Source organism: Peromyscus californicus, unplaced genomic scaffold (genome assembly GCF_007827085.1).
Source record: "Peromyscus californicus insignis strain IS unplaced genomic scaffold, ASM782708v3 Scaffold_3__1_contigs__length_106647218, whole genome shotgun sequence".
Taxonomy (NCBI): Eukaryota; Metazoa; Chordata; class Mammalia; order Rodentia; family Cricetidae; genus Peromyscus; species Peromyscus californicus.
This window is the reverse complement of record NW_026294551.1, coordinates 33,699,564-33,722,637: the sequence shown is the minus strand read 5'-3', so window position 1 is coordinate 33,722,637 and position 23,074 is coordinate 33,699,564. Positions and strand designations below refer to the sequence as shown.

Below are 23,074 nucleotides of genomic sequence, written 5' to 3'. Positions count from 1 at the left end.
CAGCACTTAGGAGGCAGAGGCAGGTGGATCTCTGAGTTTGAGGCTAGCCTGGTCTATAAAGTGAGTTCCAGGACAGCCAGGACTATGTAGAGAGACCCTGTCTTTATAAAAAAAAAAAAAAAAAAAATGCTGGGTATGATGGCATGTACTTTAATTCCTAGCCCTGGGGAGGCAAAGACTGAAGCATCCCTGAGGCAGGTTGGCCAGCCAGCCTTGCCTAACTGGTAAGTTCTAGGGCCAATGAGAAACCATGTCTCAAGGGAGGTAGTCGGCATTCCGGAGGATAATGTTACAGGTTATCTATCCTCTGGCCTCTACAAACAGGTACTTGCATATACACCCATGTGTACCCTCCTGGACATGTGCACCTACACAGATGTATGTACACACACACACACACACACACACACACACACACACACACACACATTAAAAACTTCTTTCTGGGGGCTGGAGAGATGGCTTAGCGGTTAAGAGCACTGGCTGCTCTTCTAGAGGACCCAGGTTCAATTCCCAGCACCCACATGGCAGCCCACAACTGTCTGTAATTCAAGTTCTAGTGGATCTGACTCCCTCACAAAGACATACAGGTCAAACAACAATGCATATAAAAAAAAAAAAAAAAACCCACACTTTTTTCTGGCTGGATGCAGTGGCTCAGACCTTTAATTCCAGGACTCAGACAGCAGAGGCAGACAGATCTAGTCTATTTAAAAAAAAAAAAAAAAGCCAAAGCCAAATGAATGTAGGACATAATTTCCAATAATTTTTTTTTTTTTTTTTTTTGGTTTTTTGAGACAGGGTTTCTCTGTGTAGCTTTGCGCCTGTCCTGGAACTCACTTGGTAGCCCAGGCTGGCCTCGAACTCACAGAGATCCGCCTGGCTCTGCCTCCCGAGTGCTGGGATTAAAGGCGTGCACCACCACCGCCCGGCTTCCAATAATTTTTTTTAAATAACCCTAATTCCTTCTACTACTTTCTTTTACTTATTTCTATGAAGCAGCATTCTCAGCAGTGACCACTATAAAACCAAATTATTGGGCCAGCAAGATGGCTCAGCAGGGAAAGGTAGTTGTTGCTAAGCCAGACAACCCGAATTTGATTCTTTGGACCCACTAGGTTGAAGGAGAGAAGGGATGGCTCTGAGTTGTCTTTTCACCTCTACATGCCCTCTGCAAAAATAAGGTAATTAAAAACATTTTAAAGTCAAAATATCAGGACTAGAGAGGTGGCTCAGTGGTTAAGAGCATTTGCTGTTCTTCCAGAGAACCTGAATTCAGTTTCCAGGATCCAGGTTGGGCGGATCACCTGTAACTCAAGCTTGACACCCTCTTTTGGTATCCATGGGTACCCATAGGCATGTACTCATACAGACACATACATCTGAAAATAAAATAATGGTCTGGAGAGATGGCTCAATGGTTAAAAGCACTTGGCTGCTCTTCCGGAGGACCCGGGTTCAATCCCAGCACCCACACAGCAGTTCACAGAGGGATCTGACACCCTCATACAGACATACATGTCTGCAAAACACCAATGCACATAAAATAAAAATAAATAAAGCATTTAAAAAAAAGAAAAATAAAATAAACCTCCCAAAACTAAAACAGAGGTAAGTTCTGAAGTAGTGAAGATCCTCTTTGTCTGGAGTATCAAATATTCAGCCAAGATATAGTTCTTTATATAAAAATAAACAGGCCTATGTATCTCACTACTATGAAAATTTAGTCTCTAATAAATAGTATACCAACCAAAGAATTGTCTTTAAATAAATTCATGATTCACTATTAGTAAATGTTTGATTTGTAATCCTATCATATTTCTGTAAACCTAGGCCCTCTGAGGCCTGCAGTTCCATGAGGCCAGGAACATGGCACCATTCACCCACCTCTATGCTCCAGGCACCTGCCAGTAGTATTCATGATTAGTACTTAGGAGACATACAGGTGTTTGATTAATGAGGTTTTGAGGGACCTTCTGCCTTTGCTATTCCCAATTCCTTCATCAATATGTGTGTCTGTTGTGGGACTTGGGGGCACTTGGGATTAGCAATCTCTCAGCTCAAAGAAAGCTATGTAATCAACACATAACCTAAAAAGAAAATAGTACATTCCCTCCATGGGCATGGGAGTGTCCACAGCCTTGAGTCCCTCTTTATACCCAAAGCCTCTTCCAAACATGTCCCTAGGCCACCACTGCTTGGAGACACTCCCCAGCTTGTGCCATGCATACTGTGACTAGACTTCACAAAGCAACCAGCGTTTTTGTTTTGTTTTGAGACAGGGTCTTAGGTAGTCCAGGCTCTGGAATTTACTATGTAGCCAAGGCCAGACTTGAACTCCTGATCCTCCTGGCTGTCTCCTGAGTGCTGGATTATATGAGGATGTCATTGTGCTCAGCTCAGCTTTAAGTTTTGTTTTAAAGATTTATTTATGTATTACGCGTACAATGTTCTGCCTGCGTGTATACCTGCAGGCCAGAAGAGGGCACCAGATCTCATTATAGATGGTTGTGAGCCACCATGTGGTTGCTGGGAATTGAACCCGGGTCCTCTGGAAGAGCAGCCAGTGCTCTTAACCTCTGAGCCATCCCTCCAGCCCCTCAGCTTTAAGTTTTACGTGGTCATGGAAAGGTAATTCTTCTTCTCCCAGGGCAAAGTGTTAAGAGCAATGCATCCTATGAATTCATTTAAAACAGAGAATGAAGAGGAGCCCAGCGTACCTCTCCCAGGGAGATTTCAACTTTTAAATGAGTTTACGTTCAGCCTCAAAGACGTGCTAATCGAGGCTGAGTAACTTCGATGAAGTACATGACACCAGAGGCTTGAGATTTTTTTTTCCAGATTTTGAAATACTTGCATATGCACAACATGGAATCTTGAGGCTGGGACTCAAGATGATTGTCACTCACCCTTATGAGATGAAGGTAATTTTGTGCAATGTTTTTAGCACATAGTGTCTTAACTATGTTAGATGACCCGAGGTCTGGCAATGATCTTTCTCCTTGCAAAGTCATGTTAATGTTTAAAAAGTTTTGGAGTTTAGATTTTTGGATCAGCAATGCTCAACCTTAGTAGAATTTCATTATAAAAAACTCAAAACACGGGCTGGAGAGATGGCTCAGAGGTTAAGAGCACTGACTGCTCTTCCAGAGGTCCTGAGTTCAACTCCCAGCAACCACATGGTGGCTCACAACCATCTGTAATGAGATCTGGTGCCCTCTTCTGGTCATACATGCTGTATACAAAATAAATAAATAAATCTTTAAAAAAAAAAAAAAAAAAAAAAAAACTCAAAACACAGATTGGGGAGATAAGTCAGCTGGTAAAGTTGCCCTGAAAGCTTGAGGACCCGAGTTCAGACCCTTAGCACCCGTGAAAAGTCAGTCACGGCAGCCCATGCCTGTAATCTCAGCATTGGAGAGGCAGAGATTGGCAGACCCCCAAGCTCACTGGCCAGCCAGCCTAGCTCAATTCCTGAGCTCCAAATTCAGGGAGACCCTGTCTCAAAAAATAAGGTTGAGCCAGGTGTGGTGACATGTGCCTTTAATCCCAGTAGACGCAGGCGAATCTTTGTGAGTTCAAGGTCAGCCTGGTCTATGGTCTACATAGTGAACCCCAGGCTAGCCAAGGCTATGTGGTGAAACCCAGCCTACAAACAAACAAGGTGATCAAGGAAGACAATACCCCGCATAACTCTGGCTTCCACATGCATGCAAGAATGCAAGATACACGCGCGCGCGCACACACACACACACACGGGGCGGGGAGTGGGACTGAGGGGTAGGGACTCCAAATATTCCCACGTCTGAAGCTTTTCTTGGGACCACTCACCATGTGACCCGCCTTTAGGATCCAGTAGAAGGCTAGGTTCTCATAGGACTTGACGAATGCAGATGTTTCCACAGACTTAGGATTGCTGTACAGGGCCTTCCATTTCAGCTGGTGGAATTTGGACAGATGTGGCCACTTCAGCTTCCGCAACCAGGCCTCCTGACCTAGTGAGAGGGGCCAAGGAACAGGATCCGTACTAAGAGCTTGGTGGAGTCAGAGATAGAGAAAACAATCCAGGTCCTATAACTCAGAGCTTCCTAACAGTAACGTACATTACACTCACTGGGATCGTCTTACAAGCAGTTCTTGGTGGGGCTTGTGAACCTCTTTTCTAGAAGGCTCCTGTCCACACTTAGGCTAACTGAGAAATCCAACAGCTACGAGGCTGGCTTTTTTTGTTTTTTTTTAAACTTTTAAATGTCTCACAGTCTTTTTTTTTTTTTAAGAGAATGTCTTGCTAAATTTCCAGTATTTCAGGCTGGCCTTGAACTCACTCTATTACTCATCTAGGCCTTGAGATTTTTTTTTTAATATTTATTTTTAAAGTTTTATTTGCATTGGTGTTTTGCCTGCATGTATGTCTGTATGAGAGCATTGGATCCCCTGGAACTAGAGTTACAGACAGTTGTGAGCTGCCATGTGGGTGCTGGGAATTGAACCTGGGACTTCTGGCAGAGGAGTCAGTGTTCTTAACCACTGGGCCATCTGTCTTGGCTTCAGTAGCTATAATCACTGAAGGGACATTAACCCACTCAGAGCACGTGGCTCTGGCAGGCCTTGCCCTTCTCCCCAGTTCCCCCTGCCTTGCTAACAGCCACTGGATTACATTCCTAAAGCTAGCCCCCAGGGTCTATTCCCTTATTTGGCCATCTCCTCCTCCTGAGACTGACTACCAAAGTCCAGCTATCAAAGTGTTGAAGTCCAGCAATCAGAAGCCCCCTTTGGCTCATCTAATTAACATGCCCAATTAAAGTCAAGCACCTCATCCTAACACGAGGTTTCCCCATGTACCTTTACAAACCGTCATTTTCCTATGTGCCACGTCTGCCTCCTCTCTCTCCAGAAGCAGTCCTTTGCCTCTCTGGGACAAATACCCCTGCCCCCTTTCCCTGGTTCCCTTCCCCTTCTTTGTCCCTTATCCCTGCCCTCTGTCCATCTGGGACAAATAAATCTCCTTTGTGCTGAGAACTTGGCCTTGGGGGTCCTGAGCCGTGACTTTTCCTTCCTGTCCCAGGTTGGGTCCCTAGGCACAGCTTTCCCTGTGGGTTCTAAGATCTGGTCTCTAAGCACCCACAGGACTCCGTGGCTCTCAGACAAGGCAATGGGATCCTGCCTGAGAGACCAATTCTCCTGGGGCTTTGGAAATAGAGTTGTTAATGGTTAGTGTTTAACACCTTCTGTAACACACCACAAAAATAAAGCTTTCCCTCAATTAAGTAGTGAATATGGCCAAGAGCCAGGAAGACAAGAGGTGGGCAGATATTCTTTTCTTTAATCATACCCAGGGACCCCAGAATTGGAAAGACCCAGGGGTTGATGGATATAACAGGAAATAGTATTCCTCCTGACATTAATGCCACCGACCCCAAGGCTAATGTATCCAAGGCCATTTCCTTCTAGCCTGACCCATGATTGCTTCCACGTGTCCCCGAGAGTTGGTTCCTACCCATAGTGTCCACAATGAGATCCAGCTGTCCATTATACACAGTCACATTGACCCCAGCTTCCAGCAACTCATCCACAATATGGACGACAGGCTTCATGAAGTCTCCCTCCATGCTTATGAAGACATAAGATGACTGGGCTACAGAAGGAGAAGGAGAGAAAGGTAGTAGGTTAGAACGGGCTGGATTAAGAAGTATCTTTCGCCAGGCAGCAGTGGCACTTGCCTTTAATCCCAGCACTCGGGAGGCAGAGCCAGGTGGATCTCTGTGAGTTCGAGACCAGCCTGGACTACAAAGCGAGATCCAGGACAGGCACCAAAACTATACAGAGAAACCCCGTCTCAAATAAATAAACAAATAAACAAACAAACAAACAAATAAATAAAATAAAGAAGTACCTTTGAGCCCAGGCATCCTAAACTATGGTACCCAAAAATCCCTACACAGCAAAGGCTGAATGACAAACAGGTGCTCCACAGAGGGACCGAGGGGCCAGCAATAGCTGGAAAGAAAGGAAATACAAATAATGCACATGGTCCCTTTGCTTGGGGAGCTTGCCGTGTGCAACAAGGAGCTGAAATCTGCAGAAAGAAACAGGGAGGCAGAGGCCCAGAAATCCTTTTAGCTGGTCCACTTGGGAATAAATTGTGCTTTGGGCCAAAGTTAGTTTGGTGCTAAGTCGTCTCAGGGCCGTGTTCCAAGTACTGAACCTAAGCAGGGCTATCTTACCACAGACCAAACCAGATCTAAGCTACTTCAAAGCAGGCCTTCTGGAAAGGCAAATGGCTAAGAGGTGCCAGCAGCCAGCAGCCAGCAGCCAGCAGCCAGCAGAGACTCCTGATGCCCGAGCACCTGCCCCGCCATCATAGCTGGTGACAACATTACAGCCACCGCCATTTATCTGACGGGCACGAGGCTACGTAAATATTACAGAGGCGATTTCCAGTTCTTCCTCACTATGCTGGAAGACAGGCAGCTTGGACCAAGTCCAAGTAAAGGAGGCTCAGAGAGGCTGAGGAACACAGCCAGGGTGAAACCGCCAGCCACCACTGAGTGAGCTAAGACTTGAATTCAGACCTGACCGACCAACTCCAACTCGGAGCCAAGGAAAGCCTGTCCTTTTTATTTATTTGGATTTTTAAGAAGATTTATTTTCTGTTTATGAGTATGTGTGTGTGCCTGTGTACAGTCAGGTACACCACATGCATGCAGTGCCCATGGAGGCCAGAAGAGGGCACTGGATCCCCTGGAACTGGAGTTAGAGATTGTAAACTATCCAGGGTGGGTGCTGGGAACCAAACTTGGGTCCTCTGCAAGAACAGCAAGGACATTAACCTAGGCTGACCTAGAACTCATTGATCACAATCCCAAGTGCTGGGTTCACACGTGTGAGCCACTACACCTGGCTGTTTATTTAAAGACAGGATCCTACGATGTAGCCCATGCAGGCCTTGAACTCCTGCCTCAGACTGCTGAGTACTGGGGACTGCAGGAGTCTTGCCACTACACCAAGCCCTTTGCAGCGTCTAATGCGTTTGGCTTTTTTGATTTGATTCAGAGATATGAAGATACTAAGTCAGAAATGAGCTCCAGTGATGCAGACTGTGATAGGGCGAGCCATGAATGCTAACAAAGTCAGGACCAGGGTCAAAACATAGCTCTCACCAGGCAGTGGTGGTGCACACCTTTAATCCCAGCACCCAGGAGGCAGAAGCAAGTGGATCTCAGTAAGTTCGAGGCCAGCCTGGTCTACAAAGCAGATGCCAGCCAGGACTGTTACACAAAGAAATCCTGTCTGGAAAAACCAAAAACTAAAAACAGAGAAAAAAAAAAAAAAAAAAAAAGGCCCCTATGGGACTAAGTAGGACCTTTCCAAGATTTCTATCTGGCCTTGGTCTCTAAAGACTCAAGTATTTCCACACTGTGACCCCCAGAGCAAAAGACAGACATGGCAGACCATATCTAGCACCAGCATGTTTGAAAGGCCAGCACGGGCACTGGCCAGAACTTGCCCATGCACATGGACTGTCTGATACCCTTCAAAGGACCTTTGGCTGGAAATCTCACATGTGACCAGCTGTGGCCTTACATGTAGCATTTTATCATAATTTTTAAAATTCTATTTATTTTCTGATGGGTGGGTGGGGGTGGAGACAGATACATGCCATGGGGCACATGAAGAGGCCAACAGACAACTTCTGGGAGTCAGGTCTCTCCTTCTAGCACGTGAGTCGCAGAGACTTAAGTCAGGGCAACAGGTTTGATGACGCGTGCCTTTAACCATTGAGCCATTTCCCCGGCCCTTTATTTTTTTTAGAGGCAGTGTTTCGCTAAATTGTCCAGGCTGGCCTCAAACTTGTGATGCTCCTCTGTCAGCCTCTTAAGTACTGGGAATTTCAGGTGAGTACTACCATGCTCCACTCCTGTGTTTTCACTGTGTTACAAAGGTAAAGGGTGTTGGGCTGGAGAGATGGCTTAGAGATGGCTCTTAGTTAAGAGCACTGGCTGTTCTTCCAGAGGTCCTGAGTTCAATTCCCAGCAACCACATGGTGGCTCACAACCATCCATAATGAGATCTGGTGCCCTCTTCTGACCTGCAGGCATACAGGCAGGCAGAACACTGTATACATAATACACAAATAAATCTTTAAAAAACAAGAACAAAACAAAACAAAGGTAAAGGGTGTAGTAGTCCCCATGCATCCATACTAGGCTTCAACAATGATCGACGCACAGCCAATCACAGGCCACTTCCCAGCTATTTCTCTGCCAGCTCCTTATTCTGATTCACTGTGTCCAGTCACTGACTGATTCTCCATTTGCTGCAGACGGTAATGTTACTTTACTTACCACAGACCGCCATCACCAAGGAAACCCAGTCTACGAATGAAGGGTTCTCAAATGGTACACATCCCCCTTACAAACGGCACTTGATTAGGTCATTTAAGTACCTCCCCAGGAACAATCCTCAGGGATGATTTTGAGCTTCTTTCTGATGGGGCCATTCATGAGCTGACTCAAGGTGTCTCCTTGTAGGTGTCTCACGTGACGCTGACACAGACGAACTGAAAGCAAACTGGTACACAGTGAGTCAAAGACCTGGCGTCAGGACCCCACAGACATCTTTCCCAAGCTACCGGGGGAGTCGGCACAGTGGAGGGAGGCCTTTTCCTGGAAAAGGAAAAAGTGTCACTTTGATCCATGCGGAGGGGAGAAAGGGGGCCAGAAGCAGGTTGAAATCGGTTAGGTTGGTATTGTTAACTGCGGTCTGTGGGCACTGTAGGGCCACTGGGATTACCCTGAACAGACAAAGGAAGTCAGCTGAGAAGAGGAAACAAGGAGCATTCAGCTGGCTGGGGGAGGGTTTCAGGCATTCTTCAATCAAAGCCAAGCTGGGCCAACTGAGACCATTACAGTCAGCCCTGCAAGGACCTGACCCTGCAGTTCAGTGAGCAGAGACTGCTGCCCCTGTGATGCAGCTCACTGGTAGAGCACGTGCTGAGCATGCACTAGGTCCTGGGTGTCATTCCCTCATCAAAAGGCATTGGTTCCCATTGCTCCCTGGCTCTTTGGTGAAGATCAAGTTGCTTCCCAAATACAGTATGCTAAGAGCACCAACCAAAAAATAAAAAAATAAAAAAACCAAGAAACTACTGTATGATTCCATTTATATAGAATGTTGAGAAAAGCCAAAACCCAGAGACACAGAAAGCAACCGAAGTGATTGCCTGGGGCTGGGAGTGGGAAGAAGAGACTGCAAACATGTGTGGGCTCTTTCTGGGGTGATGGGAATATTCTAAAACTGGATTGAGGTGATGAGTGTGCAACTCTGTGAATAGACTTAGAACCACTGAAAGCTACTTTTCTGTTATATAAACTGCGTGTTGGTAACAGGACAGGTCTTCCTGCACAGAGGCGGGGTAGGGGCTAACAGCCGCAAGGCACGCTCACCTAAGGGGCTCCGGGGGAATTCAAGGCTCGATTCCATAGAGGCTTCTGGAGTGCTTTTAGTTAAGATGTTATAGAAGTTTACCCCATCTGTGTTCTGAAATAGAGAGCACATTTGGGTGGTTTCTTTTTCTGTCCACCGTCAAAGTTTGCCAAACAGAAAAGTCCTTGGCTTTCCAAGGATGACCTTAAGCTTATAAATGTACTGGACTAGTAAGAAATCATCTCTAAAGGCTTAGATGGCAGCCTACAGCACATAGTTCATGGGAGCCCAGGCACCACTGGAGCACAAGGGCCGGTGCGTCAGTATACAGGGAGCCGAGGGGGCCGAGGGGGCTGAGGGGGCAGAGTGTCCTCTTGGCCATTGTGTTCTTTCCTTTGACCTGACTCAAGGCAGAATACTACTTGACAAGGATCCAAATAAGAAAATACATGGTCTTTAAAATACACATTCCCCTGAGCACTGCGGTCTCTTTTCTCTGGTATTTTGAGATGCTATCTTACGTTGTACTGGTTGGCCTCAAACTTGCTATGTAGCTGAGGATGACCTGGAACCCCTGATCCTCCTGCTTCTTCTACCTCAGAAGTGCTGGATTACAGATGTGCACTACCAGCTGTGGTGGTTTGAAAGAAAATGGGCCAGGCAGTGGTGGCGCACGCCTTTAGTCCCAGTACTCAGAAGGCAGAGGCAGGCAGATCTTGGTGAGTTCGAGGCCAGCCTGGTCCACAGAGTGAGTTCCAGCATGGCTAGGGCTACACAGAAAAACCCTGTCTCAAAAAACTAAAAAACAACAACAACAAAAAAGGTCCCCAAAGGGAGTGGCACTATTAGGAGGTATGGCCTTGCTGGAGTAGGTGTGGCCTTGTTGGAGGAAGTGTGTCACTGTGCGGAGTGTGGAGGCAGGCTTTGAGGTCTCATATATGCTTAAACCACACTTCTTGTTCCTTGCACAAGATGTAGAACTCTCATCTACCTCTCCAGCACCACGTCTGCCTGCATGCCACCATGTTCCACCATGATTATAATGGACTAAACCTCTGAAACTGTATGCCACCCCATTAAATGTTTTCCTTTATAAGAGTTGCCATGGTCATGGTGTCTCTTCATAGCAATAGAAACCCTAACTAAGACACATACTAAGCTACTGAATCATATTTTTTGTTTGTTGAGTTTTTGTTGTTGTTTCGTTTCTGAGTCAGCGTCTCATGTAGCCTGAGTTGACCTTAAACTTATTATGTAGCTGAAGTGACCCTGGAATTCTGATCCTCCTGTCTCTACCTCCCAAGTGCTGGGATATTACAAGAATGCACTACTCTGCTTGGCCACCAGACAGTCTTCCTTCTTTTTAAAATTTTTTTTATTTTATTTTATTTTTTTTTCATACAGGGTTTCTCTTGGAACTCACAGAGATCCACCTGCCTCTGCCTCCCAAGTGCTGGGATTAAAGCTGTGTGCCACCACTGCCCGGCAAAGACCGTCTTTCTTATAGAATCCGAACATTCAGTCGGGAACAAGGAGGTCTTTCAAGCCTAGGAGGCTTGCCGACCCTCTAAAGGCTACGATGTCATTGCTAAAGCCATCTAGATTATCATTCGACATGCAAGCAGTTCTAAGACTGTGGGAGGCCCAGGATAAGACTCATCCTGACAACACCAGCCATGGGTCCCCTCCCCCAGGTGCAAAGCCATGCCATGCTCCGTTCTTTACCTTTTCAATGACTGTCTCTGCTTTCCCCCACAGCTCAGTGGCCTCCTTGTAGAAACCCCTGTTTAGAGCGTCGAGGACTTGCTCTGCAATGTCCGACACCTCAGCCAAGCCTTTGTCGTCAAGGAGAGACTGGAAGATAAACGGAGAACAAAAAGCCCACTGGATTAGGGAGTGTGAACCTGGTACTGCTGCAGCTGGGGCAAGAGAGAGAGGGGAAATGGGAGCTTACCTAAAGAGGACATAGTCAGAGAGGTGCCGGGGATCGAACCCAGGACCGTGTGCATTCTAGGCTGTGTTCTACCACTGAGTTACATCCCCAGCCCCAAGTCACATACTTATTGACGGAAGAAACAGAGCAGACTGTTAAATGAATGAAAATAGTAGGCCCACGAGGGTCTAGGTTTACCATGACCTTTCCACTTTGGGGGAGGGGTATCTGAAAAGTCACATAAGAACAAGAGATTCAAGACTGTGTATTGGGCTGGAATGGAGACAGAGGCAGGTGGATCCCTGTGAGTTTTAGGTTATCCTGGTCTACATAGGTTTGGGGGGCTAGGGACGTAGCTCAATTGGCAGACTAGACAAGACGCTATGGGACGCATGAGACCCTGCCTCAATAGGTGGGGGTGGGGATGGGAGGGCATGGCATGACAACACTTGGGACTAAGCTCAGTTGGCAGAGTCTAGCTTTGCATGTATGAGGACTCAGTTCCCAACAACAAACACAAGGGACACCAATTTTTCAAAAGAAATCCCTAGGGTGTCAGTGAGGCACAACTCTGGGTGTGTCTGTGAGGATTTTTCCCGATTAGATTAACTGAGGTGTGCATGTGGGCAACTAGTGACTGGGGTCCCAGACTGAACATAAAGGGGGAAAGAATGCCCAGTGAACACCTGCATGCCTCTCTCTGCTCCCTGATCCTCCGTCTCTGCTGCTACGCCTTCCCTGCCACGACGGACCACACCCTCTCCAACTGTAAACTGAAAGAAATCCTTCTGCCCTTCAGTGGCTTTCTGTCAGCTGGCAGCAATGATGATAACTAATACACTCTCTCTGGAGACCAAAGGAGGTCGGAGGTCAGAGGAGTCAGGGATGCTGTTTCCCATGGAGACTGCAGAGCGAAGGATCCACCCACTTACCATGCTGTACAGGTAAGGGCCCCAGGACAGCACTGAATCTAAAGAAAACCAAATAAGTACAAATTAGCTATGTCTTTCCAAAAGACCACCCCACTGGCTTCCCTTCAAAGTGCCAAGAGACAGGAGCAAGAAACCAGGAGTTCAAGGTCGGCATCAGGGATAAAGCAAATCTGAGTCAGGTTAGATTACATGAGAGCTTGTCTTGACCAACCAACTGAACAAGAAACAAAACAAACAAACAAACAAAAACCAACAAAAAGTCACCTTTGGTTAGAACAGTGGTTCCCAACGTAGGAGCCACGTAAGTCCCCGAAGGAATATCTGAAGATATTTCTGGTTGTCATACTGAGGGATCCTACTGCCATGTCAAGACCAGAGGATGAGGATGTTACAGACAAATGTCCAAAACTGGGGGCCGGGGAGATGGCTCGGGAGGTAAGAGGGCTTGCTGCACAGGGGTGAGGACCTCAGTTCAAATCCCCAAGCCCACATACAAAGCCAGGTTTGGTTGCATGTGCCTACAGTCCCAGCACTGTGTGGGCAGAGATGGGAAGATTGCTGAGGCTACCGGTCTAGTTCCAGGGTCAGGGAGACGCCCTGTCTCAAGAAATAAGGCCGAAGACCCGAGAGCTAGCTCAGCAGTTAAGACCACTTTCTGCTCTTCCAGACGACTGAGTTTGAGTTAGTTGATCAGGTGGACCACCTGTAACTCCAGCCCCAGAGGATCTGATGCCTTCTTCTGGCCCCTAGGGCACCGCATGCACATAGTGCATGGACATACATGTAGGTGAACACCCGCACACATGAAATAAAAATAAAGTCTCAGAAAAGGTAGAGAGTGATAGAGAAAGACACTTGATGTCCTCTTCAGGCTTATGCATGCATGCATGGGCACATGCATTTACACACATGTATTAACACACCACATGCATACATCTTACACATATTGCCCCCCAACAACAAAAAAATATCCTTAACACACAGAACAGCTCCCCACAACAACACTACACTATTCCAAATGGCAGTGGTGCTGAGGTTGAGGAAACCCAAGAGAGTTAACCTGGCCAAGATGATCACTTCAGATGCCTGAAGCCACACCCTGATTGTGTCCAAGATAGACCGCTGAGATAGACCGCTCCCGTCTGTGTTCCCAAAGGATTACAAAAGTGCAGGCCTCAGACTTGCAAGACCCGACACCAACCTTGCCTCACCACCACCACCAGTCACGCATGGAAACTTCACTGCAAATGCTCCTCTAGCGTCAGGATGCTAGAGCGGACAGGCCAGTGACACAGATTCACCCTATGCTGAGTCACACAGAACTGGGTCTCCTCTTTTCGAGGCCACTCACGCTGTGTGAGAGAGCATTTCAACATCCCCCGGAGTGTTTACAGCCATCTCCCACGGTAAACTCTGATTCCTTCGCTGGGAAAATCACATCAGAGGACTCAGCTTGGTCGCAGAGGCTATGACAATGACAGCTTGTCCCCATACATCTTGGATGGCTTGGGGGGAATGAATGTTTTCTGGGATGGCTTCTCCAAGAACCCAGAAACTTATGTCCTCTTATTTCATCTGGACAGCACAGCCCTGCGGGATGGCTGCTTCTCCCGGGCTTGGCATGATTGCCACCACAGAGCAGAGTGGCCGTGGTGACCTATCAGAGACCTTGAACTGTAGTCAAGGCAACAAAATAAACAGAACTATACAGCAGATACCTAAGTATATGATAACAGAGCAATCAAGGGGGAAAAGGGGACCACAAGACTTTCACAAGACCCTTTCCTTACATTCCAAGCTCACTACTGCCTGCTCCACTATACATAATCGTAGAAACACTAAAACATCTGAGGTTAAAATTGCCTGGGGGGCCAGCAGGATGGCTCAGAAGGTAAAGGCATTTATTGCACAAGCCTAGTGACCTGAGTTAAATTCCAAGAACCCACATAAATGCAGAAGAAAAGAATTAACTCCACAAAGTTGTCCTCTGACCTCTACATATGCACCAAGGCATCCCCTCACTATCTCACACACACACACACACACACACACACACACACACACACACACACACACCCCATTACCATTATCATCTAATTTTTAAATATTTCCTAGGCCGGGCATGGTGGCACACTCCTTTAATCCCAGCACTTCTGAGACAGAGGCAAACTCAGATCTCTGAGTTCGAGGCCAGCCTGGTCTATGGAGTGAGCTTCAGGACAGCCAGGGCTACGTAGAAAGACCCTGTTTCAAAATACAAAACAAAAACAAAAACCTTTTTTTAATTGCCTAAGGACAGGCCTTTTCAGTTGTACAAGAGTCACCCAGCCTCCTGTAAGTAACACCCATCAACTCCCGGGCCCACCAAGCAGGACTTGGATGGAATCCTTCAGTCTGTGGTGCTGGAGGCAAACAGACCTTTCATAATATTTCCCCAGAATGGTCATACAATAAGTCCAAAGTCACAGAAGGGGACAGGGATAGGAGAAAAGAGAGATGCCTAAAAATCGTCTACTTACCCACAGGAGAGATCCAGGAGTCACCCAAGGCAACCCCAGAAAAGTTGCACCTGATGGTCCCTTGCTGAATAGCCTGAAAGAAGAGTCGAGAAATGCTCTCACCAAGGGCACCAGGGCCTCCATCCCTCCTCAGCAGAGGCACATACTCACGGCTTCTCCTACCCACACTGTTCAAATGTCCCCAGGCATCAGAAGACCACACACGGGACAGCAGCCCCTGCCCACCACCACTGGGGAAATAGGATGAGCTACTGAGTTTCTCTCTGCCTTATTCATGGGTGTCCTCGGGACAAGCATGGGATCTGTCCTAGCTCTCTTTGGGAGGGTAGGGATCTCCATGTCCTGAAGTCTGGGAGCCTCCAAGGTGTTCAGGGGCTCCTAGGGTACAGGTACCACTGCCAAGCAGCAGTCACCGAGGCTGGGGCTCTGCAGGACATCCTTGAAAGTGGGGACCATACACAGGCCAGGAAGCTCATCCTTCTCTACACCAGTCCCAAAACAGAATGCTGGACATCAACTAAACATGCACCTGAAAGATGGGCCACATGATAAAACTCAAGACAAAGCAGAAAGGCTCCTTAAAAACCAAAGTGAAATTATCCCCACAGCATAGTACTGAACACTCAAAAAATGAATATAAGCTGGGGTATCATATATGCTATCATGTGTATAGGTTACCCAGTTATTCGTATCTGGTGAAATACAGAGACTAGGAGGCTGTCCAGGGGGGTAGGGTAAAAGCTAAACGATGGGAATATATGAGCTATTCAGAGATCTCAAACAAGAGAACAGACTGGGCTTGGCCTTGATGGAAGAGGCTTGTAACCCCAGCTAGTCAGGAGGCTGAGGCAGGAGGATTTTCTGGATTTTCATAGCTTGCTTGGGCCACAGAAGGAACTCAAGGCTAGCCTGGGCAACTCAGTGAGATATGGTCTCACACCAGAGGTAAAGAGGGCAGGGGGTATAATTAATTCAGCAGGGGAGTGCGTGCGTAGCGCACACAAGGCCCTGGGTTGTTTAATCCTTAGTACAGAGAAGAGGAACAAGAGGAAGAGGGAGAAATCGAAGAGAAGTGGAGGGCAAAGGAGAGCAGAGGGAGGAGAGGAGAGAGCAAGAGAAGAGAAGAATAAAGCCAGGGCGGGACTGGGTGTAGCTCAGTGGGAGGGCATGTACTCAGCATACATGAGGCCATGAACTCGATCTACAGAAGGAAGGGAGGGAGTCAGAAGGAGGAACAGAGGGAGGGAGGGGAAAGAAATCAGAAGGCTGAAGCAGGTAGACTGCAACAAGTTCAAGGCCAGGCTGGGCTAGTAGCAAGTACCAGGCCAGCTAGGGCGACATAGCAGGACATTATTTCTAAATAAATAAACATCATAGAAAAGGAGACTGTGCTAGATGAAGAGCCCTTAGGGACAGCAAAGCCAGATGTCACTCATCTGGACTGTGTATTAGCTTGGCCGAGCTGGCTTAAAAGACATGTTGGGACCGTTTAAAGAAGACAGGGCGTGAAACATGCTGCAGGAAAAAGGAGACCACTGACGGAGACAGGTCACGGTGTGACCGCATTTCGGTTAGGATTTCACGTATGTGAGCAGAAAGTATTCCAAAGTGCTATACAGTGGTGAGCGCTACCTGGTAGACGAGTTTTTTCTGTCTTTGAGACAGGGTATAGCCCAGGCTGGCTTCAAACTCACAACCTCCTTCCCCAGCCTCCTAGTGTTTGAACTACAGGTGTGTGCCACCACACCTAGCTAGTTTATATTCTGACATTTAAAAAAAAAAAAAAAAAGATGTAGGGGCTAGAGAGATGGCTCAGCAATTAAGAACACTAGCTTCTCTCTCAGGGGACCTGGGTTCGATTCCCAGCACCTACATGGCAGCTCACAACTGGCTACATCTCCAGTTCCAGGGAATCCAGTGCCCTCTTCTGGCCTCTGCAGGTACCAGGCATGCATGTACATGCATAGACAAATACATATCTGTGCTACACAGACGGACACACAGGCAAAACACTCATACACATAACATATTTTTAAAAACAAAGGAAATCTTTTAAGAGTGTATTTATTTTTATTTTCTATGATGAGTGTTTGCCTGCAGGAATGTATGTGCACAAGATTCCACTCCTGACAACCTAAATTTGATCCCCAGAACTCACAGTAGGAGAGAGCTCAGGAGAGTGGCCCTCTGGCCTCCACCCCCACACACACCAAGGCACGTGCAAGCACACACAAGAATTATAACAACAACAACAACAACAAAGTCTGTCCAATATTAGATAGGTGTATGAAAGCAACACTATTTTTTTGTTCAAAACCATCACAAGGGCTGGAGAGATGGCTCAGAGGTTAAGAGCACTGACTGCTCTTCCAGAGGTCCTGAGTTCAATTCCCAGCAACCACATGGTGGCTCACAACCATCCGTAATGAGATCTGGTGCCCTCTTCTGGCCTGCAGACATACATGCTATATACATAATAAATAAATAAATCTTATTTAAAAAAAAGATATTATTTAAAAAAAAACAAAACATCACAAAGAAGTCGCCCTCCCATTTACCTTGTGAAGTTCTAGACTGATGCCAGCAGCCATTTTTCCTCCATAGGATTCTGAGAAAATGTAGAACGGAACCGTCTAGCAAGGAAAGGAATTTACAAAGAATTAAAACACCCTGATTGCCTTTCAACTCACATAAACAACCTTCAGATCGCTACAGTGTACAGGGGTAGGTAAACTCAATCTGCTTGTCTTTGCCCTCTGTCTGATTATTGGTGTCTAGCTAGGTGACAGAAAGTCAGAGCCCACATCCTAGGAAGAAAAGAGGAAGTCTCTGAGAACCGGCTGCCATTGAACTTTCTGTTTGCTTTTGTTTTCCAGACAGGGTCTGTCTAGGCAGGCTGTCCCACGGCACTGAACTTTTGGGGGAGCTTAATATTCTGAAGAACTCCTTGTCCCTCTTGCTCGTCTTTTGAGTCTCAGCTGAAGAATTACCTGGAATTCCTTATGGCAATCAAAGAAGGATTTCAGGAGAACCATCATGTCCGAAGCCACTGTGTCCAGATCCTTTGCATAGGCATCAGTTGTGTTCACGTAACTGAAGCCAGTGCCCACAGGATTATCCACAAACAAGAGACTGGCGGACTGCAGCTATAGCCACACAAAAGAAGCAAACATTGCAAACAGAGATTAGTTACCAGTTATCTTCCTAGCAAGTTGGCAAAACCACATCTACGATAACACCAGTGTGGTGATTTTATCTCATTCCTTAAAGTGATTTTAGGGGGCTAGAGAAATGCCCAGTTAGTAAAGTCTTTGCCTTATGAACATGAGGCCCTGAGTTCGATCCCCAGAACCCATGTTAAAAAAAAAAAAAAAAATTGGGTAAGGTAGCAGTGCACGCTTATAACCCCAGTGCTGAGGAGGTGGAGGACCCTGGTTCAATTCCCAGCACCCACATGGCAGCTCACAACTGTCTGTAATTCCAGTTCCTGAGACCCAACACCCATGGCAAAACACCAATGTATGTGAAATAAAAATAAATAAAATTAAAAAAAAAAAAAACTTGTCTCAAAACGACAAAAACCCAAGGTGGACACATACACACACACACACACACACACACACACACACACACACACACACACACGTGTGTGTGTGTGTGTGTGTGTGTGTGTGTGTGTGCGCGCGCGTGCGCGTAAACGATTTAAAGGGACAGGAATATAAACTGCCACAGAAAAAGGACAGACAAGATGAACACAAACACAGGAACAAAGACTCTAAGCCATCACATCTCACACACAGAAGCACTCGACAGGGAGCAGTGCAGAGAGCACCAGGCTGTATTCGTCTGAGCAGTCATCTGAAGGAATGAACACACACGGAATACGGACATCATGGGCTGAGGATGTAGCTCAGCTGGTAGGATGTTTGCCTAACATGCCTGAAAGGGGGTCTGACCCCCAGCACTGCATGAACTGGGGCGGTGGATCATGCCTATGATCCTAGCACACAGAAAGTGGAGGCTGGAGGATCAGAAGTTCAAGGACCATCGTGGCTACCCAGTAAACTGAAGGCTGGCTGGGGCTCCATGAGACGCTGTCTCAAAAGTATTTTAAAAAGAAATATGGGCATCACGTATCAGTTTTCTTCCAGATGAATCTAATTTCCACATTGGCCCATCGCCCCATTTATGCCGCAAGAACAGATGATTCTATGATGTTTTTCAAAGAGGCTGAGAATTCTAAATGACGCATCTGGAAGGATCCTCAGGGATGAATATCTAACCATGTTCTTCACTGATCAGGAAATAGAAACTCTGAAAGGACCCAGGATTGTGCACAAAGGTCCCAAAATCAGTCAGAGGATGGGCAGCCGCATGGAGACTGGGAGCCAGGCCCCTCACTCCTCATCCAGGCTCTCTGCCCTGTCTCCCTGCCTTTGGTGTGGGAACAAGGCTGGGGAGCAGAGTGATGACAGGCTTGCTCATGCCACAGCAGCAAGATTAGAACTATTTCAAGGCCAAGAGAAAACGCTGCGGGAAGACAAGATGGGTTAGCTCCAGATGGGAGGCAGACCAGAGGAGCCCGAGGACACTGGAGGACATCTTCTGCACTGAGTGCTTCAGGGAGCGGAGAAAGCCACAGAGCATGGGGCAGAGGGCCCAGGCCGAGCTAGTCAGCAGGACGGCCTCGGCCAGGCTGTGAACTGAGTATCAGGTTGCTTACAGAAGGAAGTGATGGGTTGGAGGGACACAAAGAACTAAGAAGATAACAAAGGCCGGGGAGTAGGGTGGGGGGGTGGAGACAAGGGACTTGCAAGCTTGAAGTCCAGACACGAGGAGAAAGAGAAAGAAAAGAATTGAAAGTTGTAGCAGACGGTGGGAGTCAGGTCTGAGGTTGCAGATGGCCACCATGTGGTTAAGCACAGGGTCGCCAGCATCAGCTGCAGGAGGGAATTTCGGTTTTGTTTGGTTTTGAGACAAAGTCTCTCTGTGTAGCCCTGGCTGTCCTGGAACTTGCTCTATAGACCAGACTGTCCTTCAAATCAGAGATCCGCCTGCCTCCGCCTCCTGAGTGCTGAGATAAAAGGCGTGCGCCACCGCTGCCTGGCCCAGTTTTGTTTGTTTTGAGTCAGGGTTTCATGTAGCCCAGGCTGGCCCTGAACTTGCTATATATATATAGTCAAGGATTATCTTGAACTTCTCACCCTCCAGCCCCTATGTCCTGTAAGCTAAGATTATTGGGGTTCATCCTTAAGCCTGGTTTTTACTGAGCTGAGGTTTGAACCCAAGGCTCTGTGCGTTCGAGGCAAGCACAATACCCACTGAGCTGTCCCCCAGCTGTGGCTAGAAGTTTCTGAAGGTGAGTGGAGAAAGATCACCAAGTTGGAAAAGGCAAGAGACTACAGTAGCACACGTGTTCTGAGACGACACGGGAGAAGCCGGGCTGCAGAAGGCTGTAGGCAGCTATCCAGGGTCTCAAGAAAGCCCACCAGGGTGGACCGCCAACGGTGGCCCCGCCCTGCCGGGCTGGAGTTATGGGGCCCAGCTCTGAGAGGAGGGTGGGCAGGGATGGTGGAGGGCTGTTCTCCTCGTACCCAGGTGGTGTTCCGTGGCTTGAGATGGCTGTCAAGAGGCCCGATTTCCTCAAAGTTCCCAAATCCAGTGCTGGAACCGCCCGGACCCCCCTGTGGGAGAGAAAGAAACAGACATTAACCCAGAGAAAATGCAGCCGAGCCCTGGTTATCACAACAGATGTGCACACCCAGAAAAACAACTTAGGACCTAGTGACGGCTGCATCGCCATGTGCACAGGGCACATTTTCAGCTGGATGAGGACGTGCACATCTATATAATGCCAGCACTTGAGGGGATGAGGCAGGAGGATCCGGAGCTCAAGTCACCCTAAGCTACAAACAAAAATTTAAAAGCAAAGGACATGTGTCCTCCAGCTCCATGTTTCCTGGGAGCTTCTGCACCTACCAACCTCTTGTGGAACCAGGCAAGTCTCTCTTTGAGAGAACGCAGATGACTTAAGAGGTCCTAGGTGACCTTTCCTGCCTCTTGGTTCTCTGGACTTTAACGCAGGCCTGCCCTGGGGGCTCACTGGTTCTAGCACCTTAAGAGACCTTCAAAACACATCTCTAAATCTCTCTCATTTCAAAGAGTCTAAAGGCGCAAAGAGGGATAGAACCGGCTAGCTAGCCCTGGGCCCCTAAGCAACTGCAGGCCCTACTGGAACTATAGCTTGGGCTTTTTGCCTCTTTCCTTCCCCTCAACACACAGTTGGGAGACTCTCTACTTTGGGGCCCAATGACGGGCACCTCGGATAAGCCCAGCCGCTGTGTACACCACAACCAATGCACAAATCTCAGGGTGGGAGCATGTGACATGAAGGAGTTTGTTTACATGGGCAGCAGAGAGGCAAGATTCTGAACTGAAGACTGGTACCAGTGCCTCTTGTGTAACGTTAGAGGGACCAGTCTTAATCTTACACATCCCAGGTGCTCAGCAGAGAAACTGCGAACGGCGAGGACTATTTTCGGGAAATAGAATCTCAGCACACTGAGCTCTATAGTCCATTCACTTTAATTCTCCATTCCGTCTCTAGCTTTTCAGCTATATACCCAAACAATCACAATCCTCCCCTCCAGCCAGTCACCAGGCCTAAATTCCTGCAAAGTCATAAAGGCAGGTAAGAGTTTCCTCAGGCAGTGATTGTCAGGCTCTCTTTTCCGACCTGAAAATGGAGTGGTTAAGGAAGAGGAGGTCAGCTGAGAGCTAATATCAGTTAGTATATCAAAAAGGGAATTTATGTCCTCAATCTATATTCCTAGGAGTGGTTAGGTAAGAAGTTAGGGGTCTATAAAGTTAGTAAGGCTGTAAGAAAGGAGGGTCCGAGCTAAATTGGGTAAAGCTATTATTACTTAAGGTCCACCTGACCTAGGCGGTGTCTCCTTGTGGAATTTACCTTAAATCAGGAGACTAGCATGTGGTGGTCTGGACTGTTATTTCTGTTAGTCCTTGAAAGTGGCTAAGGGAGATATCTGATTCCAGCGCTGAAAGGGGAGAAACAGATGGACTGGGAGAAGGAAGCCTTTCCTGAGGCTGTTCTCCAAATACCTGGAATGTGTATGTCCAGAGAGTGATCAGTCCACACTGTTAGCAATTCATAGGGAAAAATCAATTGGGAAAACTATGAAGGCACACATGATTTTCATAAGAGAAGACAGCTGATATATAACAAGCCAAGTAACACCAAAAGCTCCTTGGAATTTGGGTTCCTCTGAAGGAACTCCTTGATCCCTTCCGGTAGTGACTTTGCCATAACCAGCTGAGTTCTTATAATATTTTCCTGCAGCCCGTAGCATGCCCCCAAACTGCAAAAGGCAAATTCTGTGTGCTCTGCAGGGCTCAAAGGGGGAGGGGTGGGCAGAAGCAAACAGGCAAAACGGGGCAGGTAAGGTGGGCTTGCTGAAGGGAAGAGGTCTTCCGGGGATGGTCAAGGATAAGGAGGGAGTTTCTCTAGATGGATCTAGGGGACCCAGAGGAGCTGGGGGCAGGGATGAGGAAACCATTAGAGTCGAGTCAGAGACACACCCGGGTATACAGTCTCTCAGTGCGTGGAAGGTCGGGTGCAGACAGGAGAGGTTAAAGGGAAGAGCAGTAGGGCAGAGCACTGCATGCAAGGGCAGGAGGATTATTGAATTCAAGGCTAGTCTGGGCAAGACCCTGCCCCTCCCAAAAAGAAGAGGCAGACCAGGGGATGCGGGGCTGGCAGGGCAAGGCAACAGGCCCTGTCTGCCAAGCGTCTCCCATACCAATATTCTGAACTGACATTAACCTCCTTGCTAATAACCAGAGGCTCAATTACCCTGTGATTATAAGCATTTTACATGTTAAGATTTCTTAACACGGCGATAAAAAGTTTGCAAACCAGTTGGAGATATTCATCACAGTGCCGCTAATAGCACCAAGAGTCAGGGCGCAACTTAAATGTCCTACCACGGGGAAGAGGAGGAGGGACCACACCTGCCGGATGAATCATGTGGCCACTTAGAATCACAAACCTCAGAAATGGTGTGACTTCTAAATAAACACAGTCCACTGAGGAAGTGTGCACCCTCGAAGGAAGGTGGGTCCTTTCTTTCAAGGAGACTTCTCAGTATGGGCAGGATGAAAACCAAAGTTGATGGGAACGAGACTGAGAATCTAGGGGACTGAATTCCAGGGGCTAGAATTTCCATTTTCCACCTCTGCTCCCTTTC

The 23,074-nt window shown here is 47.5% G+C and overlaps 1 protein-coding gene across 1 annotated transcript in view; it reads right to left on the bottom strand.

Moving 5' to 3' along the window:
- The window catches only part of Scpep1 (serine carboxypeptidase 1), a 32,037-nt gene that overhangs the window by 3,900 nt on the left and 5,063 nt on the right, over positions 1–23,074 (bottom strand). The window contains exons 3-12 of the mRNA XM_052757400.1: positions 20,405–20,494; positions 17,801–17,956; positions 17,369–17,443; positions 14,811–14,883; positions 12,292–12,329; positions 11,152–11,280; positions 9,447–9,540; positions 8,447–8,560; positions 5,498–5,635; positions 3,832–3,995 (exon numbers count right to left, since the gene is read on the bottom strand). Coding sequence (XP_052613360.1) covers positions 3,832–3,995; positions 5,498–5,635; positions 8,447–8,560; positions 9,447–9,540; positions 11,152–11,280; positions 12,292–12,329; positions 14,811–14,883; positions 17,369–17,443; positions 17,801–17,956; positions 20,405–20,494 — 1,071 coding nt within the window. The remainder of the gene's footprint in view (positions 1–3,831; positions 3,996–5,497; positions 5,636–8,446; positions 8,561–9,446; positions 9,541–11,151; positions 11,281–12,291; positions 12,330–14,810; positions 14,884–17,368; positions 17,444–17,800; positions 17,957–20,404; positions 20,495–23,074) is intronic.